We start from the raw sequence: 27485 nt of genomic DNA on the forward strand, positions 1-27485 counted from the left end.
GAGCCCAAAAACATAGTCTGACACTGTTTCCTGAAAAACACCGTAACACTAGTTTTTCATAGAAGTTTTTGATTTCTCTTTTGGAATAAATGAGGAATCCTAAAATCCTGATTCAAACTTTACCTGTCAACCTGCTTTCCAATTATGAATTTAGAATGTGAGTATTTTCCTTCCTTTTCTTTTGTTAAACTGATATATAGAGTTCACATGTACTTTAAAGTTTACCAATGTAAAGTACACAATTCAGTGGTTTTTACTCTAGTTACACGGTTGTACAACTGTCACCACTAGTTCCAGAACATTTTTATCACAGCAAAAAGGAACCCTGTACCCATTAGCAGTCACTTCCCATTTCTTCTCCATCCCAGTTTTTGGTACCCCACACTGCCAGTTCCTTCCTATTTCTACAGATTTGCCTTTTCTAGACATTTAATATAAACAGAATCATGTAATATGAAAAAAAAATAAAAACCATGATTTGCTTTTTCCTCTACCAATTTTATTCAGTCATGATCAAACTCACTGTGTTGTAATACCCTCTGAGATTCTAAAATGGACAATGTTTCACTGATGGAGGATTAGGAACAATTGAAGAAATCGGTAAATCAGTTGGGGGTATGTTTGAATTTAAAAACATATATTTCTGCAGTGCAGAAGTATGGTCAACTGGTGGATTATAAACCTCAAACTGAAAGAATAGCTATTTCTTTAAACAATTTTAAAAAACAGCTCATGGAACATTTGAATGCATATGTGACAACTCTGAGATCTATCAGAATGTGATTATAACATTAAAGCTGTATAAATATTATGAAAGAAACAATAAAGCATTTTAGCAATGCAAATAGATTGCACATTTTCTCTATTAAGTTTAGATATACTCTTAAAAATACATAGCTATTATAATTTATAGTATAAAATTTCAACATGTGTTTATCTGACATACTTTCAACAAGCAGATAAGATTATTGGATTTATTTTAAATAAAACTGGTCATCAGAAGAATATTAGAAGAATAAATCAATAGGAAACACCCTTTACCATGCATGTCACAAGCTAATTCATACATTCTTATTTTCTTAACCACACATTTACAGAAGAACCTTTGGTAGCTTGCAAAATTACTGTACCTAAAACTATTCATAGCCATAAAACATGCTTATAAAAATTCTGTCCCTTACAACAACTACAGGCACTTCCTTCAGCTATAGTGACAGCAAAACACATTTGCAAAATAATTGCTCCATCCTAGCTAGAATGGCAATGTCTACTACAGACATACTGGCACAATGCAAACTACTAACAAAAAGCCAGAATACAAAAAAGAGTTTGTCAAATTTAATAGAATAATTATCAAGTATAACCCTGCAAAATTAGAATGCAGCCACAGTGAAACAGTAAATACTAAGTCACCTAAAGACAATGATATCAATCAAATATCAATGCTATTATTGCAGAAGCAAAGTTATAAATACCCAGAGGATGTAAGAGAGAAAAATTTATTTTCCACATCCACTGAATCCTACCTTCATACTAGCTTTCATACCTACTGTTATTAGTATTTAGTACCATATTATTTATGAAGTATGTGGAGTGTGCATGGGGCTGCATCTGTTAAAGTTGAGTCCTCACTGGAGAACCAGAAGCGAACCCATTACCCTTTGAAAGTCAATTTATCTTAGAAAGTAACCCTGGATGTTGAAAACTTTCAAGAGGAATTTTAAGTCCAACAGTGGTTAAAATTTTGAGAATAAAGTTGTGTAGAATTGAGTACCCAGGATGTAATGAACAACAGTACTGTGTGTCAATGTACCAGGTTGAGTTGAATTGACGCATTGACTTACCTGGCATGTTGCATTGGTCAATGACTATACATAGCGGATAATGACTAAAATGACTATACTCACCAGATATGTGACAATCACTATCTAAAACCTTTCCAGGAATAAAAATTATGCTTATTCCTCATTTGAAGGACATATAAGGTTAAAAAGTAGTTTATTAATTTCTGTATATATTTTTGTATTAATTTCTGTATTCTTTTACAAGCAAAAGATATCCTATTGTAATTCCAGATAGTGGATGATACCAATACTCTCCAATGACCATTTGCTATTCTTAAAAGTGGGGGGAAAAGTTAGAATGGTTATCATTTTGTCCTCTGGAAATAAGAAATACTGATGATTTTCATTAGTCCAATATTATACTGATTTAATCTAATAATCAGAATATATGCTAAAATGACCAGAAGCATTTCAATGTTCTCTATTAACTGTTCACTGGCAATAAAATTATTTATCTTTTGAGAAACCAAAGACAAATTTTGACATAGTCACCAACACAGTAATTGCCTACTATATTTTCCTAAGAGCCATCAGTAGTATTATAATTCACTTTCTCGAGCGAAATATGCACAAATTTGTTACAAACAGAAAATAATTGCTTTTCTAAATTTGACTATGGAAACACAAAGTGTTTTTTATGTACTAAGGTAGTATCCTCTCCTTCAAAATCGTCCCTTGTGAACGAAGAAAGTACCATAGACATGTATACACCATCAAGTGTTAAACAGATAGCTGGTGGGAAGCTGCTGGACAACACAGGGAGCCCAGCCTGGAGCTCCGTGATGATCCAGAGGGGTAGGCTGGGGTGGGGGGAGGGAGGCTCAAGAGGGAGGTGATACATGTAAAACTGCGGTGATTCGCATTGCTGCATGGCATAAACCAACACAACATCTTGTAAAGCAATTTTCTTTCCATTAAAAAATAAAAATAAAAACTGCAAAAAGAATTGTCCCTTGGTTTCATTCTTACAAAGCTAATATCCTTCAAAGGGTGTTCTAAAATTTGGGGCTTCAAGCTCAAGCTACACAAAAGCAACTGGGACTTAACAGAGAGAGAAAAGGAACCACATACCAGAAAGATACTTAAGCAACAAGAGTTAGCTTTTTATTGGATAGATTTTTTGAATGGTTATCAAAATGTATTCCTTTAACCTAATGAATATTTATCTCATTTCATGGGCCTAATAATGCCTTACTTAATTTGAACAAAAGATTAAAGGTAACGGGTTTTCATTTCCTTTGTATCGACTCCTTTCCAATACTGAACATGTTATTTGGAAGCCAGAAAGGCCAGATAAGTTTCAAAAAGGGTTATTTAGGGGTGGGAGTATGGAATCAGAGCTGGTTCATGGCAATATTAAAACAAGTGGACTAATCTTCCTTAAGACAACCAATGACTCAGAACCAACAGACACTACAAACTAGCTGTATAGTAGCATCCCTGTCAAAAGAGCAATGTACATGTACAAATGCACACTAATTTTATAAAAACAGTTTTAGAGATAAAATGGAAAAAAACAACTTACTGAAAAGTCTTCAAAGATTTTCTTGAGTTCTTTGTGACCATGCCTTTCAGCAATATGTGCTGGATCTGAACCTTCCAAATTTTTTATCTTAGATGCCCTGGTTGCTCCTGAACATTGAAGCAAATAAACAGCCAAGTTCTTTAACCCAAATTTTGCTGCACAGTGGAGAAGAGTTGGAAGTTCTTTGAAATAAGAATCTGAAATAAGAAAAACAGAATAATTTATTTCATCACATTTGGAACCATATAAGAAAAAGTCAAACACAATTTATTCTTAAAAATAATTCCCACAAAGCACTGCTGACTTTTAGGGTGATTTTGCAAATAAGAAACCATCAATGGTTTTAGCAGTATAGACTCTATTCCTCATCTTAAATCAAGCATACATCAATAGTCTCACTAGCATTAGTGCCTCTCCCTTACTTGTGTGGTAAGTTTAATATAGAAAGGCATATCAATCTCAAATGTAAAACAAAATAAAGATATTACATTGTAAAAACTCCTTTTCAATGTATTTCAGTTCAGTTCAGTTCAGTCGCTCAGTCGTGTCCGACTCTTTGCGACCCCATGAATCACAGCACTCCAGGCCTCCCTGTCCATCACCAACTCCCAGAGTTCACTCAAACTCATGTCCATCGAGTCGGTGATGCCATCCAGCCATCTCATTCTCTGTCGTCCCCTTCTCCTCCTGCCCCCAATCCCTGCCAGCATCAAACTCTTTTCCAGTGAGTCAACTCGTCGCATGAAGTGGCCAAAGTATTGGAGTTTCAGCTTTAGCATCAGTCCTTCCAATGAACACCCAGGATTGATCGCCTTTAGAATGGACTGGTTGGATCTCCTTGCGGTCCAAGGGACTCTCAAGAGTCTTCTCCAGCACCACAGTTCAAAAGCATCAATTCTTCGGCGATCAGCTTTCTTCACAGTCCAACTCTCACATCCATACATGACCACGGGAAAAACCATAGCCTTGACTAGATGGACCTTTGTTGGCAAAGTAATGTCTCTGCTTTTTAATATGCTGTCTAGGTTGGTCATAACTTTCCTTCCAAGGAGTAAGCGTTTTTTAATTTCATGGCTGCAATCAACATCAGCAGTGATTTTGGAGCCCCCAAAATAAAGTCTGACACTGTTCCACTGTTTCCCCATCTATTTCCCATGAAGTGATGGGACCAGATGCCATGATCTTTGTTTTCTGAATGTTGAGCTTCAAGCCAACCTTTTCACTCTCCTCTTTCACCAAGAGGCTTTTGAGTTCCTCTTCACTTTCTGCCATAAGGGTGGTGTCATCTGCATATTAAGCAAATACTTAAATAACAAATAAATTCCTCCATAAGATCTTTTTTGTGTTTTCTACTTCCATGCCTACTTTGTTTCCTTTTGAAGTTGAAATGAACATGAAATTCCAGGAGGGGTTATGTTAGATTTTTGTGTGAGTTTTTTCTTTCAAAAAGTAGCTGCAACAGCAAATACAGGTAGGCACTTATATAAAATCTTCAGTATGGAATTTTCTATTAGGATTTTACAGGTTTCATGTCAATGTTTTGGGGTTTGAATCTCCTAATTACATATTAGCTATTAGTTAGAAGACATGTATTAATTATGCATAACTATAAAATGATGAATGCAAACTGCTACCCCAATGATAACACACACATATACAAAACTGATGAGTGATGGTTTATTATTATTCTATAATTTCACACCTTGCTAGAAAAACTGTGTTATAGAAATTACACATCACCTCACTTTAATAGCTGTGGCATTATTAGAAGCAAGCAATGTGAAGATTTATAGTAGCAGAAACAAAACCATCAAAGCAGAAGTCAATTATCTCTCACCAAAATTCTGAAGCAGTGGAAACAGCCACCTCATAATGTTTTGGAAAATTGTGAATCTGGCCTCATTTATCTCTTTGCTATTTTGTAGACCAAAGGAAAAAAAAAAAAAGGAAGAGAGAGGGGATCTAAACTTGGTGCTTTCAATTCACTTGGGCGTGTGGATGTTTGAGGGCTAAATAAATTATTTAGTTTTTTGGTTTGTATGTTTAAACAGGAAACACAACAAAACAAAAACCTTTAGGATATGTTAAAGACTTCTGGTAAGGAAACATTTTGTCCTTCAAAATGAAATGTGTTAGAACTAAATGGCTATACGTACATCTAAGACTGAATTTCAATGACAAAAGCACTGGTCCCTTCTAATATGGTGTGCAGTGAGTAAAATATTATCAAGTATTTTATAAAGATAAGCTTATAATAGCTGAAACCGTTCAAGGTAGGTAGTAATTTTCAAACTAAAATAATGTATTTTCTTAAAAAGGAATTAAGATGCAATTTTCTATTTATTTTCATTTAAATATGCTATAAAATAATTTTCTGCTATAATTAAACCAAACCAAAGTTAGTAAAGAAAAATATTTGCATGATGTCATCATCACTTGCCAGTCAATGCCTTATGCATTGTTCCTGCACATTGCTATTCTAGTATACTTTTGAATCACAGTTATTGCAGCACAAAATATTATTTTCATTAAATAAGTGTTTAATCAGTATACAAATACATTCACCTTTTAACCTGTTTGTAAGTTTATCAAGTTTAAGATGATATAGAATTAGAAACAACTACAATATACTTTATTAAGATCTCTCTTTTATACACCAGGAAGAATAAAAAAAGACAGTGACCAAGTGTACATGGTTTTTCAGGGCTCATTTCTTGACAGTTTTGATATTCTGAACCATGTTTTCTGGCACATAAAAGAAAGAAGTTCTGCTGATTTAAGATTATGCTGCATCGGTTTTAGCCTTTTTACTTCCCTCACAGTTTGGAATAGTATAATCTAGGTACTCTGTCCCTGATTAAATAATGTGATGGATAGAATGCATTAAGTGTTTTATTATAAAGAAGAGTGGAAAAGTGTATAGCTTTCAGCAAATGGTGTCTGCCCATTCTAAGCAAGGAGCACATATATAGAAATAGTATGGGCATTGCTTCTTATTAGGTGGAGTGTATGTGTTGAAATTTCTCCCTATCTCTTCCCACTCCATTTTCTCCCCTTAATTTGAATAAAATGACTGCTAAAGATGAAAAAAAAAAAAAAGATTATGCTGCATATACTAAATGGGACTACAGGCTTGTAGTCTGGTTCCTTTATTTTCCATTTCTTTATTTCATTTTTAGTTGTAGCTGAAAATCCACTAACCTACTAGAAGGCTTTGTAAAGTTATAGACATGAAAAAACTTTGGAAGTCATCTTTCCAGTTTCCTACCCAGTAAGAGAATTGCCTTCCTACAGTCTGTAAGAGATCTTCCACGTACTGCCTGCATAGCCCTAATGATCGAGTGATTTTTGCTTTCTAAGGCACCTGTTTCTTGATTAGACAACACTGATCATTAGACATTTTTACTTCTGTTGAGGTGAAATGCATTTCCTCTAAATTACCTGATCTCCATATCCCTTGGGCTATACAGAATATGATCCTTATGAAAGTGCAGGCTTAGAATCAGCTGGCTTTGCCATATGTTCACTGTGTGAAGTTTCAGGAAGCCACTCAGTATTTGAGCCCAGCTGTATTTCAGCATCTCAGTATTTCAGCATTCAAGTTTGTAGGGCTATTGACATAATTAAATGACAACTTATTCTAAAAAGTACCCACAAGAGTCTTAGTTTCCTTTTCTTTCTCTCTTTTGCATCAAATGGTTTAAAGCTGCCTTGTCCTAACTCACCTTTGCCCCAACCTTATGATCACAAATTCTTTTCACTATTCCAACTAGTTATCATCCTAAGAGACTAACTCCACTTTTTAAATGGTGGATCTGTTTGAAACCTGCCCCAATGTGATCATTACAGCCATCCCTTTCATGGTCTTGGATGAGGTTATTTCTGCTGCTTAGTTTCATTATGTAAGAAATGCTCAGCTTGCTAAGGTACATGACCAATAATTAGAAAATTTCTAACTTTTTTCAAAAAAAACTAATATATGGCAGAGTTAACATTTCAAAGAATTAAAATGTTTTGTAGGAGTAATTTTAGTTGTTTTAATACAAATTAGATCATGACCTCTAGCATTAGGTTAAATATACTTAATGTATGTGTATATAGTATTATATTAGTATACATATTATATTTATATATGAATAAAGGTATTCATGTCAATAAAGGTATAATTATGCTAAGAAATAGTTTGGGTTTTCTGGTATCATGCTTTTTATAAAGTGATGCTTTTTATATTTTACCTTGGTTTGATTACTATAAGAATTTGAGACAAGAGTGAATCGCTCTGTGAACCATACAAGCACGTTTGTAACAGTGGAAGAAAAGAAAGTTCTTTATCTTAAAACACAAACAAACAGACCGTTCTGGGCGAGCCTATCCTCTCTCCTGGGCATTTACTCAGTGTCAGAGAACGCACACAGGCATGCGCAGTCGCTAAGTCACGTCCGACTCTTTGTGGCCCTAGAGACTGTAGCCCACCAGGCTCCTCGGTCCATGGGGTTCTCCAGGCAAGAATACTGGAGTGGGTTGCCATGTCCTACTCCAGGGGATTTTCCAACCCAGGGATCGAACCTGTGTCCCGTAAGTCACCTGCACTGGTCGGTGGATTCTTTATTACTGAGCCACCTGAGAAGCCCTCAGAGAATGAGTGCTGACCAAAGAATGTATCAGTGACTCAGGAGATTAGTGCAATCTATCCCTTGCTCTTCAGTGCTTAATTTTATTCTAGACCACGTGATTACTAATGTTTTTGCTTACAGATATTTATGGTTTGATTGCTTTTGAAAAATTATATAAGTGTAATTTCACTAATCACGAGTTTCAGGAGTTTTGACAGTTATACATATCTACATAACCACCACCCAAAACAAGCTGAAGAAACTTTAATCACCATCGCAGGTTACCTTCTGTTTCATTTGAGTCAATTCTCCACTTCAGAGGCAACTACTGTCTAACTTTTATCAAAACAGATGAGTTTTATTTCATCTGATATTTTACACAACTGGAATCATACAGTATATACTCTTGCATTCCATTCTCTTCTTCTCTACTTCTGATGAGAAGTCAGGTATAATTCTTATTGTTTTCCTGTATGGCATGTGCTTTCCTCAATACACACATCCCCACCTCAACTCCTACCCCAGCTACTTTTAAGATTTTCTCTTTGATTTTTATCAGTTTAACTCTGGGGTGGGTAGGTATAAAATTTTTGTATATATTCTGTTAGGGGGTTACAGGGATTATTGAATCTATGGTTTAATGTCATTCATCAGTTTTAGATCATTCCCCAGCCTTTAGTTCTTCAAATGTTTTTCTGCTCATTCTCTCTCTTTACTCTGAGAATTCAATTGCACATATGCTTGATATGTAGTATTATCCCACAGACCTCGAGTCAAAACTGATTAGATGAGCTGAGTTTGTTCTTCTTTTAAGGCTTTACTTAGACTCTGGATTTACTTAGACTCATCTTTTTCAGTTTGAATAATTTATTTTGACTATCTTCAAGTAAACTGATTCTTTTCTTTTTCTACAATTATGCCCATATAATATCCAAAAATTTTCTGATATTATATGTTTCTAGAATTTCCTTTTTTTAAATTATAATTTCCATTGCTCTGATGAAATTTCCATCTCTTCATGCATTTGTACCATTTTACAATAGATTCTGTAACATACATAATTATGTTAATGTTTCTATTTGATCATTTCAACATCTGGAGAATTTCTATGTTTGCCTCTAATGACTATCTTCTCTTGACCACAGATCACCTTTAATTCCTTCTTTGTATTTCTTGTAATTTTATATCCGGTGCTGAGCAATGTACTAAAGAATCAAAGGAAATAATATCTACCCAAGGAAAAGGCACACCCTTTCTTTAGTCAGACAACTAGACTTGAAAGCTGACCCAAAGTAATCTGTAGATGAACTGAACTTGGTCATTTTTTTGTGACTTCACTTAGATTTAGTTAATCACTGGCTTCAAATACTTTGAGGGCAGAACCATAACTTTCTCATACAGATTGGGATCTAAGCTTCGGTTAGACTCAAGAAATCTCTGTTGCTCTACAGACTGGCTGTCAGCCTTTGGGTAACTGGATGGTTCTTTTTCCTCTCAAGTTCTGCCTCCAGAAGTTTTCACATCAGAATATCTAACTCAGATTTTGTGCAGCCTCTGTATACACCCAGTTAAGGTAGATTCCTTACTATCCCAAATAGGGGATATTATTCCACTTTTACAACTCTCCATATTTAGAATCTGTTTGCTGCTGCTTTCCATACAATAAAAGCTTTGATGGAATTTTTTTCAGCAACTCTGTCCCTCTCCTGCTCTTTAGCAGCCATTAGTGGTGTGAGAACTGAGAACTTCAAGATGTACAAGAAGCATTTAGAAAAGGCAGAGAAACCAGAGATCAAATTGCCAACATTCGTTGATCACAGAGAAAACAAGGGAATTCCAGAAAAACACTGACTTCTGCTTCATTGACTACACTAAAGCCTTTGATTGTGTGGATCACAACAAACTGTAGAAAATTCTTAGAGATGGGAATACCAGACCACCTTATCTGTCTCCTGAGAGACAGATAAGGTGTGCAAGTCAAAAAGCAACAGTTAAAATCAGACATGGAAAAGCTGACTGGTTCCAAATTGAAAAAGAAGTATGTCAATGCTGTGTATTGTCACCCCATTTATGTATCATATATGTAGAGTACATCATGTGAAAAGCCAGACTGGATGAATCACAAGCCAAAATCAAGATTGCCAGGAGAAATATCAACAACCTCAGATATGCAGATGATAAAACTGTAATGACAGAAAGTAAAGAGGAACTGAGGAGTCTTTTGATGAGGGTGAAAGAGGAGAGTGAAAAAGCTGGCTTAAAATGCAACATTCAGGAAACTAAGGTCATAGCATCCAGTCCCATTACTTCATGGCAAATAGAAGGGGAAAAAGTGGAAGCAGTGACAGACTTTATTTTCTTGGATTCCAAAATCAGCAGGGATGGCAACTGCAGCCATGAAATTAAGAGGTACTTGCCCCTTGGAAGGAAAGTTATGACAAACCTAGACAGCATATTAAAAAACAGGGACATCACTTTGCTGATAAAGGCCCATCTAGTCAAAGTTATGGTTTTTCTGGTAGTCATGTAGAGATGTGAGAGTTGGACCATAAAGACGGCTGAGCACCAAAGAACTGATGCTTTTGAACTGCAGTGCTAGAGAATACTCTTGAGAGTTCTTTAGACTGCAAGGGATCAAACCAATTAGACGCGAGAGACGCCAGCCCCGGCGGCGCAGACGCGAGAGACGCCGGCCCGGCCCCAGCACAACCGACCAGGCAAAGAGGCGCGGCCGTGAGGAGCTACCCCACGCCTGAGGCCAGGGCCGGCGGCCGAGAGGAGCTACCCCACGTCCAATAGGCGGTGGCTGTGCGGGCGCAGGAGGGCCGAGAGGAGCTACTCCACGTTTAAGGTCAGGAGGGGTGGCCTTGAGGAGATACCTCTTGTCAAAGGTAAGGTGCAGTGGCTGCGCTTTCTTGGAGCAGCTGTGAAGAGATATCCCACGCCAAAGGTAAGAGAAACTCTAATAAGACGGTAGGTATTGCGAGGGAGCATCAGAGGGCAGACACACTGAAATCATAATCACAGGAAACTCGTCGATCTGATCACATGGACCACAGCCGAATGTGGTCCACTGGAGAAGGGAATGGCAAACCACTTCAGTATACTTGCCTTGAGAACCCCATGAACAGTATCAAAGGGCAAAATGATAGGATACTGTATGAGGAATTCCCCAGGTCGGTAGGTGCCCAGTATGCTATGGCAGATTAGTGGAGAAATAACTCTAGAAGGAATAAAGGGATGGAGCAAAAGCAAAACCAAACCAGTTGTGGATGTGACCGGTGATAGAAGCAAGGTCTGGTGCTGTAAAGAGCAATATTGCATAGGAACCTGGAATGTTAGGTCCATGAATCAAGGCAAATTGGAAGTGGTCAAACAGGAGCTGGCAAGAGTGAACATAGACATTCTAGGAATCAGTGAATTAAAATGGACTGGAATGGGTGAATTTAACTCAGATGACCATTATATCTACTACTGTGGGCAAGAATCCCTTAGAAGAAATGGAGTAGCCATCATGGTCAACAAGAGTCCGAAATGCAGTACTTGGATGCAGTCTTAAAAACGACAGAATGATTTCTGTTCGTTTCCAAGGCAAACCATTCAAACCATTCAATATTACAGTGATCCAGGTCTATGCCCCAACCAGTAACGCTGAAGAAGCCGAAATTGAATGGTTCTATGAAGACCTACAAGACCTTTTAGAACTAACACCAAAAAAAGATGTCCTATTATAGGGGACTGGAATGCAAAAGTAGGAGGTCAAGAAACACCTGGAGTAACAGGCAAATTTGGCCTTGGAGCACGGAATGAAGCAGGGCAAAGGCTAATAGAGTTTTGTCAAGAGAATGCACTGGTCATAGCAAACACCCTCTTCCAGTAACACATGAGAAGACTCTATATATAGACATCACCCAATGGTCAACATCGAAATCAGATTGATTATATTCTTTGCAGCCAAAGATGGAGAAGCTCTATACAGTCAGCAAAAACAAGACCGGATCTGACTGTGGCTCAGATCATGAACTGCTTATTGCCAAATTCAGACTTAAATTGAAGAAAGTAGGGAAAACCACTAGACCATTCAGATATGACCTAAATCAAATCCCTTATGATTATACAGTGGAAGTGAGAAATAGATTTAAGGGACTAGATCTGATAGATAGAGTGCCTGATGAACTCTGGACGGAGGTTCATGACATTGTACAGGAGACAGGGACCAAGATCATCCCCATGGAAAAGAAATGCAACAAAGCAAAATGGCTGTCTGAGGAGGCCTTACAAATAGCTGTGAAAAGAAGAGAAGTGAAAAGCAAAAGAGAAAAGGAAAGATATAAGCATCTGAATGCAGAGTTCCAAAGAATAGCAAGGAGAGATAAGAAAGCCTTCCTCAGTGATCAATGCAAAGAAACAGAGGAAAACAACAGAATAGGAAAAACAAGAGATCTCTTCAAGAAAATTAGAGATTCCAAGGGAACATTTCATGCAAAGATGGGCTTGATAAAGGACAGAAATGGTATGCACCTAACAGAAGCAGAAGATATGAAGAAGAGGTGGCAAGAATACACAGAAGAACTGTACAAAAAAGATCTTCAAGACCAAGATAGTCACGATAATGTGATCACTGACCTAGAGCCAGACATCTTGGAATGTGAAGTCAAGTGGGCCTTAGAAAGCATCACTACAAACAAAGCTACTGGAGATGATGGAATTCCAGATGAGCTATTTCAAATCTTGAAAGATGATGCTGTGAAACTGCTGCACTCAATATGCCAGCAAATTTGGAAAACTCACCAGTGGCCACAGGACTGGAAAAGGTCAGTCTTCATTCCAATCCCAAAGAAAGGCAATGCCAAAGAATGCTCAAACTACCATACAATTGCACTCATCTCACACGCTAGTAAAGTCATGCTCAAAATTCTCCAAGCCAGGCTTCAGCAATATGTGAATCGTGAACTTCCAGATGTTCAAGCAGGTTTTAGAAAAGGCAGAGGCACCAGAGATCAAATTGCCAACATCCGCTGGATCATGGAGAAAGCAAGAGAGTTCCAGAACAACATCTATTTCTGCTTCATTGACTATGCCAAAGCCTTTGACTGTGTGGATCACAATAAACTGTGGAACATTCTGAAAGGGATGGGAATACCAGACCACCTGACCTGCCTCTTGAGAAACCTGTATGCAGGTCAGGAAGCAACAGTCAGAACTGGACATGGAACAACAGACTGGTTCCAAATAGGAAAAGGAGTACGTCAATGTTGTATATTGTCACCTTGCTTATTTAACTTATATGCAGAGTACATCATGAGGAACGCTGGGGTGGAAGAAGCACAAGCTGGAATCAAGATTGCTGGGAGAAATATCAATAACCTCAGATATGCAGATGACACTACCCTTATGGCAGAAAGTGAAGAGGAACTCAAAAGCCTCTTGATGAAAGTGAAAGAGGAGAGTGAAAAGGTTGGCTTGAAGCTCAACATTCAGAAAACAAAGATCATGGCATCTGGTCCCATCACTTCATGGGAAATAGATGGGGAAACAGTGGAAACAGTGTCAGACTTTATTTTTGGGGGCTCCAAAATCACTGCAGATGCTGATTGCAGCCATGAAATTAAAAGATGCTTGCTCCTTGGAAGGAAAGTTATGACAAACCTTGATAATATATTAAAAAGCAGAGACATTACTTTGCCAACAAAGTTCTGTCTAGTCAAGGCTATGGTTTTTCCCATGGTCATGTATGGATGTGAGAGTTGGTCTGTGAAGAAAGCTGATCGCCGAAGAATTGATGCTTTTGAATTGTGGTGTTGGAGAAGACTCTTGAGAGTCCCTTGTACTGCAAGGATATCCAACCAGTCCATTCTCTATGAGATCAATCCTGGGTGTTCATTGGAAGGACTGATGCTAAAGCTGAAACTCCAATACTTTGTCTACCTCATGCAACGAGTTGACTCACTGGAAAAGACTCTGATGCTGGGAGGAATTGGGGGTAGGAGGAGAAGGGGACGACAGAGAATGAGATGGCTGGATGGCGTCACCGACTCTATGGACACGAGTTTGAGTGAACTCCGGGAGTTCATTTCTTAAATTCACACCGTTTGTTTTGTAAATAGTTTTTAAATCTCACCTATTAGATTAACATAATAGATTCTTTAAGAAGATATTAAGAAAAAACTTTTAGAGTGGACTTAATCTGTAATATACATCTATTTCATTTCATGGAAATTTTCATTTAATCAAGATTTTTTGTTTGTTCTATTGTTGTTCATTTGCTAAGTCGTGTCCAACTCTGTAAGCCCATGGACAGCAGCAGACTAGGCTTCTCTGTCCTTCATATCTTCCAGAGTTCACTCAAATTCATGTCCATTTGGGTGATGCTATGTAACCATTTCATCCTCTGCCATTCCTCTCTCCTTTTTGCCTTCAATCTTTCCCAGCATTAGGGTCTTTTCCAATGAGTTGGCTCTTCACATCAGGAGGCCAGAGTATTGGAGCTTGAGCTTCAGCATCAGTCCTTCCAATGAATAATCAGGGTTAATTTCCTTTAGGATTGACTGGTTTAAGCTCCTTGCAGTCTAAGAGACTCTCAAGAGTCTCCTCCAGCATCACAGCTCAAAAGCATCAATTCTTCAATGCTCAATCTTCTTTATAGTCCACCTCACACACACATGGGCTTCCCTGGGAGCTCAGCTGGTAAAGAATCCACCTGCAATTCAAGAGACCTCGGTTGAATTCCTGGGTTGGGAAGATCCACTGGAGAATGATAGACTACCCACTCCAGTATTCTTGGGCTTCCCTGGTGGCTCAGCTGGTAAAGAATCCACCTGCAATGGGGGAGACCTGGGTTCGATCCCTGGGTTGGAAAGATCCCCTGGAGAAGGGAATGGCTACCCACTCCAGTATTCTGGCCTGGAGAATTTCCATGGACTGTATAGTTCATGGGATTGCAAAGAATCGGATATGACTGAGCGACTTTCACTTCACATCCATACATGACTACCAGAAAAACCATAGCTTTGACTAGATGGACCTTTTTGGCAAAGTGATGACTTTGCTTTTTAATAAAAATCTAGGTTTGTCATAGCTTTCCTTCCACGGAGCAAGAGTCTTTTAATTTCATGGCTGCAAGCACTGTCAGAAGTGATTTTGGCGCCCAAGAAAATAAAATCTGTCACTGCTTCCACTTTTTCCCCTTCAAGGTATAAGTAAAAAAGCCATAACTCACACTAGGGTGTGGCCAAATTGCTTTTAACGTTTTTTCCTGACAAATTTTCAGTTTTCAGTTGTTTCAATCAATGTCTTTCAAATGGTAATTTCAGAGGAACAGAATTAAATGTCTGGTAGAGGAATTTTCCAACAAAGATTCAATTTCATTAGCTTTGGAAATAAAAATAAAGAGATGACCTGGAACCTAGTAAAGAAATCAAGTCACATATTTATTTAGGCTGAGTCATTTCTAACAGTTCAAGATAATCCCTATAAAAGATGGCCAATAATTATTGAAGTTCTTAAACCAAAGCTTTCAAAAGATTAACCTAGCTTCCCAGAATAATAAAATGGGAATATGCCCAGGGTTAGCTTTAAAATTTTTAAAGTAAGATGCATACACAAACTGGAAGTACGTGCATGTAATCCTCTGTTCTCTTAAATCGTTATCTGGAATAGTAAATCTTTATTCCCTCAATGAAGCACACACCAGAGAAGATAAAAAGTCAGAGGGTCTGCCTTCTAATTTCAGCTCGGCCACTAAATCTGTGGTACTTATGAAAGTTCTTTCATTTCCCTGGACCTCTATTTCTTCATTTATAAAATTATAAGTTTGGGGTCAGAATTGTAGGACTTAGGACACTCTTCAGGGCTAGAGGCCATGCCACAGATGGTTTTAGGGTAATTTTCCCTGGATCCTAATCAGATACCAACTAAGTGGGTAAGGATGATATTTGCACAGTTGAATAAAGGTAATGACTTCCATTCCAATTCCTTTCATCATAGGGTTTGGAGTCAGATGAAATGTTACTACTTCTACGGATCTATAAGACAGAGCATGACTGGGTTTATGAATCTGATTGCTTTGGAGTAGCACATATGCAACATATGAGGCGTCACTCTTCCTATCCTGTTGAAAGAGTAGACATAATCTACTTAGAATTGCAGGCAAAAAATAATACTGCTGCGATGACTGTGTTTCTAGAATCTTGATACTGTAAATTAAGCAAACAAGGGAAATAATGGAATATTAAAGTTCTTTGGTGCAGTTTGTTATGTCTCTAGAAACTTTATTTATATGCATGTGCGATTGTATTTTGTTCCTATGTTCATTTAAAAAATACCTTTTGAAAATCACCAGTATATTTTCTTCCAATTCTGAATAGCAAAGGGACCAAGGACCTAGAAAGAAGCCAAGAAAGAGTCTAGAAAGATTCAGGAAACTTGGAACACTGAGTATAGAAACAAGAGGGGCTGGGTTGGGATCAAATGTCTAGTTACTCTACCTCCAGGTCATGCCTGCCAGGTAGAAAGTTACCCACTGTCCTTTGGATGGGTTTCACACAGAAAGCCAAAGAATGTGTGCTACCAAGTAGTAAATCAATATATCTGACAAATGTGTGAGATTTTGTTAGGAGCATTTGGTATTTTTTGAGGACTTCTTACAGTCTTGAGAACCTGATTCATTATTTTAAAAATTATTAAATAATTTTGATAATGAAAGTGAATTAAGGCAGGAAAGTAATCTTGGAAATTTGTCTGGACAATAAAGGCGCTGGTTAGAGCTTTGGGAATATTGTCATATGTAGTGGATGAGCAGAATATATATTAAATATGAGAATGATTAGGGAGCATCTACATGTAGGATGGCTGGAAAGACAGGTAAAATATTTTAGAGAAACCTGCTGGGAAGCTTTTTCAGAAGGAAGGAGGAATAACTGACGGCCTGAATGAATGAGAGAGGTGGCAGTGAAAATGCACAAGGACTGAGACATCAGACACTCAAAAGAAAAGGCTGTTCGGGCTCTGAAAGAGAGAGTTGGATTTAAGGTAACATTTAGGTTCATGGCTACAAGCCTATGAGGTAGAAGAGAAGGGGAATTCACTAAAGAAGGCAACATTTCATTGTCATGGAGAAGTCCAAGTGGGAGTGTTGATGGGGTAGCTGCTGGCAATACAATTATATGTCATTAAAGGTCTGTCTAGTCAAGGCTATGGTTTTTCCCGTGGTCATGTGGGATGTGAGAGTTGGACTGTGAAGAAAGCTGATCACCGAAGAATTGATGCTTTTGAACTGTGGTGCTGGAGAAGACTCTTGAGAGTCCCCTGTACTGCAAGGAGATCCAACCAGTCCATTCTAAAGGAGATCAATCCTGGGTGTTCATTGGAAGGACTGATGCTAAAGCTGAAACTCCAATACTTTGGCCACCTCATGCGATGAGTTGACTTACTGGAAAAGACTCTGATGCTGGGAGGGATTGGGGGCAGGAGGAGAAGGGGACGACAGAGAATGAGATGGCTGGATGGCATCACCGACTCGATGGACATGGGTTTGAGTGAACTCCGGGAGTTGGTGATGGACAGGGAGGCCTGGAGTGCTGTGATTCATGGGGTCACAAAGAGTCGGACACGAATGAGCGACTGAACTGAACTGAACTGAGAGACTTCCAGGCATTAGGAATAAATTCATGAACAAAATGGACAGGGCTCCTTCCTAAAGGACAGCATTTGCCCTCAGAGGCAAAAGTGGTGATTTGAATAAAAAATGTGCTATGAAACAAAAATCACTATGTTTGGGGGATTGCAAAAAATACCATAAAGAGTATCTGAGATAATTTCAAACTTGCCTTTATAAATTATTCATTAAAGCCATAAATAAAATAATTATGCAAAAATAATTCATAACCTTTCCTCTTCAGTAAGGTCATCTGCCTGAGAAGCTAACTTCAACTGTCCCTCTTTCTCTGGGGCTCCTGTGCCTCAGAGAGACACAGCTTGTCACAGTGGATAGGGAGGCAGTGGCCGAGGAGTGGTTAATAACCTCTGCTGGCTGACTGGATTCACCCCAGCTCTGCCACCATTTGAGCAAATGATAGACACTCTCAATGCCTCATCTGTAAATCAGGTTTGAAAATAGTACCTACCATGGGTTTGTTGAGAGGAATTAAATGATATAAAGTAAGAGAGGTTCTTAGAATTATTCTTAATGCAGAGTACATAATATGCAAGCATTAGCTCTTATTAGTAGAGAAAAACACACTATATTAGTGATACTGATTTTTGAATTTTATTTTATCTTCCTTTTTCTTGGGTGCACTCTGAATGTATGGGTTTTATTTATTTATCTCACATTCCTCTAACTTCCCTCAGCATCTAGAAGAGTGCTTAGTATAAAGCAGGGTGTGTTAAACTTCTAAGAATTCATGAGGGTTTATTTTTGTTTTTAGTAATGATACACAAAATATAGTCATGGATGTGAGAGCTGGACCATAAAGAAGTCTGAGTGCCTAAAAATAGATGCTTTTGAACTGTGGTGCTGGAGAAGACTCTTGAGAGTCCCTTGGGCAGCAAGGAGATCAAACCAGTCAATCAAATAAATCAACCCTGAACACTCATTGGAAGGACTGATGCTGAAGCTGAAGCGCCAGTACTTGGACCACCTTATGCAAACTGTCCACTCATTGGAAAATATCCTGATGCTGGGAAAGACTGAGGGAAGGAGGAGAAGCGGGAAACAGAGGATGAGATAGTTGGATGGTATCATCAACCCAACAGACATGAGTCGGAGCAAACTCCGGGAGACAGTGAACAGGGAAGCCTGGTGTCCTGCAGTCCATGGCGTTGCAGAATTGGACACAACTGAGTGAACAACAAAAACCCTTCAGCTCATGAAATTCACTTGACAAAATGTGAAAGATATCCTTGGGAGGATATATGAAAAAATCTACACTTGGAGGCTGTGTTGTCAAAAAATGAACTGGAAGAATCTATAATATTACAGGCAATTTACATGCCAAAACTCCAGTTTACTCCATCACTACAAGTTTTGATAATGTGTTATGTGTAAATCTGTTCCTAATTTCCTGTTTTTATTTTAGCAGGAATGCATGTGTAACTACTTCAAGTGAGTTTCAGTTCAGTTCAGTCGCTCAGTCGTGTCCGACTCTCCACGACCCCATGAATCACAGCACGCCAGGCCTCCCTGTCCATCACCAACTCCCGGAGCTCACTCAAACTCATGTCCATCGAGTTGGTGATGCCATCTAGCCATCTCATTCTCTGTCATCCCCGTCTCCTCCCACCCCCAATCCCTCCATGACTACAATTATTTTCTTATTACCTTTACTTCTCATGGCAGAATGAGGAATAATCTTCCCAATTTCTTTTCTTTTGAATTGATTTCTTCATTGCCCCTATATTCTATTCAGGTGATTTAAAATGAAAACTAAAGAAGTATACAAAACTTCATGCATTGTAAAGTTCATATTTGGGGAAAACATTTAAAAATATTTTTTGCAAAATACCTTTGATATTGCTTCGTTCTGTTCCTAATCTTATTTTCAGGGAGTTCAGTTCAGTTCAGTTGCTCAGTCGTGTCTGACTCTTTGCGACACCATGAACCACAGGACTCTGCTCTTCCCTGTCCATCACCAACTCCCGAAGTCCAACCAAACCCATGTCCATTGAATCGGTGATGCCATCCAGCCATCTCATCCTCTATTGTCCCCTTCTCTTCCTGCCCTCAATCTTTCCCAGCATCAGGGTCTTTTCCAATGAGTCAGCTCTTTGCAACAGGTGGCCAAAGTATTAAGAGTTTCAGCTTCAACATCAGTCCTTCCAATGAACACCCAGGACTGATCTCCTTTAGGATGGATTGATTGGATTTCCTTGCAGTCCAAGGGACTCTCAAGAGTCTTCTCCAGCACCACAGTTCAAAAGCATCAATTCTTCAGCGATCAGCTTTCTTCACAGTCCAACTCTCACATCCATACATGACCACGGGAAAAACCATAGCCTTGACTAGATGGACTTTTGTCGGCAAAGTAATGTCTCTGCTTTTTAATATATTATCAAGGTTGGTCATAACTTTCCTTCCAAGGAGTAAGCGTCTTTTAATTTCATGGCTGCAATCAGCATCTGCAGTGATTTTGGACCCCCAAAAAATAAAGTCTGACACTGTTTCCACTGTTTTTCCATCTATTTGCTGGCATATTGAATGCAGCACTTTCACAGCAGCATCTTTCAGGATTTGAAATAGCTCAACTGGAATTCCATCACCTCCACTAGCTTTGTTCATAGAGATGCTTCCTAAGGCCCACTTGACTTCAGGGAGTAAGATTAGTAATTTCTCTTTCTATGTAGACCTATGTTACATGTATCTCTAGTGGTGTTTCTATAGAAGTTATTCAACAATATATCATTAATTCCATTCCATGTATAAAAGCCTTCTAAAATCTTATCATCCTTTCATCCTGAACATTAAAAAATGTAGGTGCAAGGTCTTAAAGATCAGATATTTTGAAGCTGACACTGAGTCAAGATTACAGGGCCAACGAGGCAAGCAAAACATGATTTCAGCCAGATTCATATCTGTGTTGCATATTTTATTATGTCATTTGTATTATGTTATTTTGTACTTCAACTTGGAATTAGAGCCTAATATTATGTTATGTTTGTTTCTGTTATAGGTTTAACAACTCTGCAACTCTGCCACCTAGCAATAACCAACAATATGGTTTTTGAATGAATTACCTAGATTATATTGAACTATCCATTTTTAGCTTCTTTTCAAAAGTGCAATTGTTTCATAAAAATATTTTTCCAAATATAAAATAATCATTACAGTCTAATAATGGCTCATATTTTTCATATGCTATTAACTTTCTAATTAATAAATTAGAAAGTTTAATAAAGATATGTTCTTGGTATCAAAGATTAATATGAAGATGATTTATTTGGCAGGTCTGCAATATTGATACAGTGAAAAAATTGAGAACTGATGAACTTGGCTGACCACTGGAATTACCTGGAAAACTTGAAAAAGTACTGATAGCTAGAATCCACTCAAAGATTCTTTATTAATTTGGGGGTGTGGCTTGGGCGTAGGATGTTCTGAAGGCTTTGTAGCTAATTACAATATGCGCCAAATTTCAGAACCACTGCTCTAAACCCTTGATACTCAAGGTCTGAGAAACAGCAACATCAGTTTTACCTGGACGTTTGTTTAAAAAGCAGAAGGTTTAACTATTCCCCAAATCTATTGAATTAGATCCACATTATCAGGGTTTCAATTTAAACTATAAAGAACCCTTTTCCTAAAAAAAATAAAGGACCAAATCTATTCTATCCTTTCCAACTCTAAAATTCAGATCCTTCAACCTGAATCAGACACTAAGAAACACATTCAAACTTACCTAGAATTCTTTATCTATAAATGAGAGACCAAAGCCATCCTGTCCTCTCCAACTCCACAATTCTCATTTCACAGACTTAAATATAACGCTGAGGGAATTTGTAAAAATTGTGTCATCATTTCATGCTCATACCTTTACATACACTTTCTTTTCCTTAGAATTCCTGTATCCTTTCTCTTTTCTCATTGAGACACATGATTTAAGATCTAGGTAAAATCCTATTTCCTTTAGGAAACACATCTTGAAAAATAATACAGCTTTTCTCTAAAATTCTATTGTCGATGAATCAATTTCATGACGTATAGCACATTTTTTCCTTTCCATGATTACATACATAATATCTTGTTTTCCCAGCTAAACAATGAGTATCTTAAATAAGGGATCATGTCATGTTCCTTTTCTATCCCAACCTAATGTCTAACTTTTGTAAGTGAACTGTATATTGTTAAAATGTATGTGGGAAATAAAAATAAGCGTGCATTACTCTCACAAGATTACTTATTCAAAAGCAGCCTACCATTGCCCTTTCCCCACAAGGTGACCTTACCACACATAATGCACTTTCTAGCCCATCTGGGTGAATCGTAATCAGTTGTGCCTTAAGGCTTCTATTCTTTTCTTCCTGCTTCCCTCAGGCCTGACAGCCTGATGATAAAACTATTTCAAATAGCACAGAAACTCTACCGAAGAAAACCTCTGCTCATCAGCCCTACAGTATACCTATAGGAGACCTCTCAAGTCCTATAGCCATGCCTGTCTTACTCATCATTACATCTCCATCATTGTGTTTGGCACATACTGAACATAAAACTGTACTAGAAACAGTGTGTCAACCAAAAACACAGGAATAAGCAATAAACAATGCATGCTATTGAGCTTGTGATAACATTTAGAAGTACAGTCTTTTATTATAGTAGCTCCTATATATATTTTCCTTTATATATATGTATATGTACATTTCTATGATAAAAATAATATGCAGTCACTGTAGAAAACAAAGATTCAGCAAAATGAAAAAATGTAATCCCTGAAAGAGCAGAACCCATGTATAACTGTTAGCAGATGCATATCTGTCCAGACTATTGATTTACATATGTATATGTACACATATATATGCGTGTGTGCATTTATATATATATACACACAAACATATGCTATTAAACATATGTACCTCTTAAAACAGGCTCACACTCTATCTCCTGCTATATATCCTACTTTTATTCGATTAAGTATAAATCAAAGCATCACTCCAGTCAGCAAATCAGTTTATAATAAAATTTGTTTATGATGGTTGCATTAACATATGTACCAAAATTTATTTGATCAATTACCTATCTTTAAAGGACTGAGTTCTTTCCATTTTTGGTAATTATAAATAGTGCTATGATGAACTATTTTCCTCATTCATTATCCAAATATTTTCTTAGAATAAAAACTATCTCTCTCACTAGGGGATGGGAGTTTTTGAAAACATTTCATCAGCAATTCTATATTTTTTGCTATAATATTTATTAAGCAGTTATATAGAGTGAAATGTGACAAAAAGAATAATTGATGCAGTTGGAAAATACTCACATTCTTTTTGAGGGCAGATTTCAGTTTGGAGTGATTGGAATTCATAGTATGGTATCTCATGTTTGAATGTGGATGTGAGAATATCATCAAGTTCATCAATGTCACTCTGTTTTAAAATGAAAAGGAAATGTTTTCTTAGTTTAATTATTTACCAGGAAACTTATCTTAGTGCAATATAATAAAAACTATCGACTGGGATAAATACTGGGTAACCTTTAATAATACTTATAACTTTTTAAAAACAATAATACAAAATATTAGGGACTTGGAAAAAAGCCAGTTATTAGAATAATAGAAAAATGAATGCAAGAAATGTCTTTGCTTTTGGTTGGGCTTCCTTTGTGACTCAGTTGGTAAAGAATTTGCCTGCAATGTGGGAGACCTGGGTTTGATTCCTGGGTAGGGAAGATCCCCTGGAGAAGCTAAAAGCTATCCACTCCAGTATTCTGGCCTGGAGAATTCCATGGGCTGTTGGACACAACAGAGCGATTTTCACTCACTCACTTTGGATGAGATAATTTACTTGAAAATTAACTAATTTTAAAAGAACTTTATAAGAAGTCAATGATAACACTGTAATTTGTTACAATAATAAATTCTGTTAAAATATATGCTTCATTTTAATAAATGAGATAAAATGATGAATGTGATTCTTCAATTTAAGGGTCCGAAATGAAACAGTCTTCGATTATTTTACTTCTGTGTCAAAGTGAGGGTGAATATTCATCTTGACCTATTTTTTCCCTTGTAGATATAAAATAATTATATATCAACTTTATTTCCCTGATCTGAACATTTGGGGAGGAGCTATTGGTCTTGTACTACCAATGACATAACGGACTGCAAAAGCTCCCATTTCTTTTAAACTGTGTTTTGTGAAGCAATGGCTGGGATTAAACTGACTTGTGACCTAGAGGATTAAAGCTGAGAAAGTAGGCCAATGAACAAAAGCCATGGGGTGGAGAGAGGATTATGGAACAAAAATATCTACCAAAGACTTTTGAAATGATTTCCAAGTGAATTAGATATACTGCCAATATGAAGTCACAGAAATTAAATGATTGGGTTGAAAAAAATGATGTTACTCTATTTCTTTGCTTTTCAGTAATCTGCATACCTCAAATAATAAAGTGGTTCAAGACTTTCTGGATTTTCTAAAAGTCCTGTTTAGAAGTGAAGAGAAAGGATGAAACTTATAGTTATGAAACGCAAAGCAAAATGAAAGTGTTACTGGCTCAGTATTGTCCGACTCCTTGTGACCCCATGGACTATAGCCCACCAGGCTCCTCTGTCTATGGGATTTCCCAGGCAAGAATACTGGAGTAGATTGCCATTTCTTCCTCCAGGGTATCTTCCTGTCCCAGGGATCAAACCTGCATCTCCTGCATTTGTAGGTGTTTTTTTTTTGTTTTTTTACCATTTACCCACTTGTGAAGCCCATATCTAACTACAAGCGTGGTTAAAAACACAAAAATCTAGTCTTCCCATCTTTAATAGCTGACAAGAGGCAAGGAAAAAGGTTTTAAAATAAATGACGTTGAATGAAGAAACCTCTAAGGTTGACTACAGAATACTAAGTTATTTTTTAAAATCTGGTAGAGAAATACAGTAGTAGTAAAGAACCTTAATTAACAAGAGAAATGATTTCAGTGACATAATCATAGGAAGGCTATGAAATGTTCAAAATAGGAGACAAAATACATCATTTGCAGCATTTTACTTTTAGGTATCTAAAAGGAAAGTCAATGGTTGAACTAAAAACATCTTGTTTTTCTTATAACAAATTTCTATGTTTCCTTAAGTTTCACTAGTAAAAGAAAATAAGATTCACTTCGTTTATTCCATTGTTCATAATGTGTGCTGTGAAAGCCAGCCAAAATAGACATTTAAAGGGAAATTTGATACATAGTTTACATATCTTAAACAAAATTTCCTCCTACAGCTTGTAAGGAGAATGACAGAGAACAGAACAAATATTTTCTGGTTATAAAAAGCCTTTTGCTTTTTACTTTATAAGTATTCAACTTCAAGCACTTAATGTAAAAGAATAAACAAGTAAATTGGGCTAAGATAAAAGAGATATTTTCCTTTGTCAAATTAATTTTTCTAAGTTTTAAGTGAGTCAGTTCTAAGAATTTCAACATGTCATGACCACATATGCAAAAATAAATATTGAGTATAAAACAATGCTTTTAATTGAATAATTGCTTTACAGAATTTTGTTGTTTTCTGTCAAACATCAATACGAATCAGCCATAGGCATACATATGCCCCTCCCTCTTGATGTTTTTTACAGTTTTGTTGGTTTCTGTCATAATTACACGTATATCCCCTCCCACTTGAGCCTCCCTCCCTTCTCCACATCCCACCCCTGCAGGTCATCACACAGCACCAGACAGCTCCCTGTGTTATACAGCAACTTCTCACTAACAATCCATTTTACACACAATAGTGGAAATATATTGATGCTACTTTCTCCGTTCGTCCCACTCCCTCCCTCCCGGACTGTGTCCACTAGTCCATTCTTTACATCTGCGTCTCCATTCCTTCCTTGCAAATAGGTTCATCAGTATCCTTTTTCTATATTTTATATATATATGTGTTAATATACTATAATTGTTTTTCTGTTTCTAACTTACTTCACTCTGTATAGTAGGACCTCTGTTCATCCACCTCGCTAGAACTGACTCAAATTCATTCTTTTTTATGGCTTAGTAATATACCATTTTATATATGTACCACATCTTCTGTATCATCTGTCAATGAATATCTAGGATGCTTCCATGCCCTGGCTATTGTAAATAAAGCTGCAGTGAACACTGGGGTACACGTGTCTTTTAGAATGTGGTTTTCTCAGGATATATGCCCAGTAGTGGGGTTGCTGGGTCATATGATAGATTTACTCCTAGTTTTTTAAAGAATCTCCATACTGTTCTCCATAATGGCTGCTTCAGTTTATATTCCCACTAACAGCTAGGAGGGTTCCCTGTTCTCCACACCCTCTCCAGCATTTATTTGTAGATTTTTTGATGATGGCCATTCTGATTGGTGTGAGGTGATACCTCACTGTAGTTTTGATTTGCATTTCTCTAATAATGAGTGATATTGAGCATCTTTTCATGTGTTTATTGGTCATTTGAATATCTTCTTAGGAGAAACATCTGTTTAGGCCTTCTGCCCACTTTTTGATTGGGCTGCTTGTTTTCCTGATACTGAGCTTTATCAGATGCTTATATATTCTGTAGATTAATTCTGTCAGTTGTTTTGTTTGTAGTTATTTTCTCTCATTCTGAGGGGAGCTTTAATACAAATATTGCATTAGACCATTCAAAGAAATGTCTTTCAAAAAAGCCTTATCTAAATGAGGCGATGATTTCTTGAAACATTTTGGGAATTATTCTCTTGAGTTGTTTTAGATACTAGCTTCCAAGTCAAACAATAGAATTAGTCTCATCATTTTATATTCATTTGACTTTTTCCATTGTTGTCCTTCTTTTTTTGCCCTGCTCTTTCAACTTCAGCCATAAGCAGCACTGTGTTAGCCAATAGCCCAATAACCTTTTCAAAATGGCCTGTGTCTGTGCTATCAGGAAGCCAGGACCTCTGATTGATGGATCACATGAGGTTGGGTGGGAAATTTAATGTATATTCTTTCACCCAACAAAATACACATTGAGCAGCCATGTATCTGGCAGTGTACCTGATTTTGGATATGAAACAGGGAACTAAATAGCATCCCCACCTTTATTGACTTTAGAGTTTAATGAGAGACAGATAATGAAAGATAATTTGAAAAATATCACACCCAGAAATGTCAAATTACAGTATTACAAAGAGATACACAGGGAGATATATGGATCAAGGAAGGCTCCACTGAGGAAGAGGTGATGGATTAAAACTTGGAGTTAGAATTAACTAGATGAAGATACTAATTGGAAAGTGTGATGGAGAGAGGGTTTCAGTTACAGAGGAACACATATAAAGGCCCTGTGGTAGGAGATTAGGAACGAAAAGCAAAGCAGATCAGAGTTCCTGGGAAGCAGAAGCAGAGGATTAAGATGGGACCTAATTAAACTTAAAAACTTTGGCACAGTGAAGGAAACTACAAACAAGATGAAAAGATAATCCTCAGAATGGGAGAAAATAATAGCAAATGAAACAACTGACAAAAGATTAATCTCCAAAATCCACAAACAGCTCATTCAACTCAATACCAGAAAAACAAACAACCCAATCAAAAACTGGGCAGAAGACCTAAACAGACATTTCTCCAAAGAAGATATACAGATGACTAACAAACATAGGAAAAGATGCTCAACATCTCTCATTATTAGAGAAATATAAATCAAAACTACAATGAGGTATCACCTCACACCAGTCAGAATGGCCATTGTCAAAAAATCTTCAACAATACATGCTGGAGAGGGTGTGGAGAAAAGGAAATCCTCCTGCACTGTTGGGGGGAATGTAATTTATACAGCCACTGCTGCTGCTGCTGCTGCTGCTAAGTCACTTCAGTCTGGAAGACAATATG

General features: G+C 37.3%; 1 protein-coding gene across 9 annotated transcripts in view; it reads right to left on the bottom strand.

Annotated features, from left to right (window-relative positions):
• BANK1 (B cell scaffold protein with ankyrin repeats 1) overlaps positions 1 to 27485 on the bottom strand; it is a 360244-nt gene that overhangs the window by 181958 nt on the left and 150801 nt on the right. For all 9 annotated transcript variants that reach the window (XM_088836208.1, XM_088836207.1, XM_088836203.1 and 6 more), the window contains 2 exons: positions 22952 to 23057; positions 3370 to 3566 (listed from right to left, as the gene is read on the bottom strand). In XM_088836208.1, the coding sequence (XP_088692334.1) occupies positions 3370 to 3566; positions 22952 to 23057 (303 nt within the window). The remainder of the gene's footprint in view (positions 1 to 3369; positions 3567 to 22951; positions 23058 to 27485) is intronic.

Source organism: Moschus berezovskii, chromosome 5, assembly GCF_049115385.1.
Source record: "Moschus berezovskii isolate FMDL1 chromosome 5, NW_MosBer_1.0, whole genome shotgun sequence".
Taxonomy (NCBI): Eukaryota; Metazoa; Chordata; class Mammalia; order Artiodactyla; family Moschidae; genus Moschus; species Moschus berezovskii.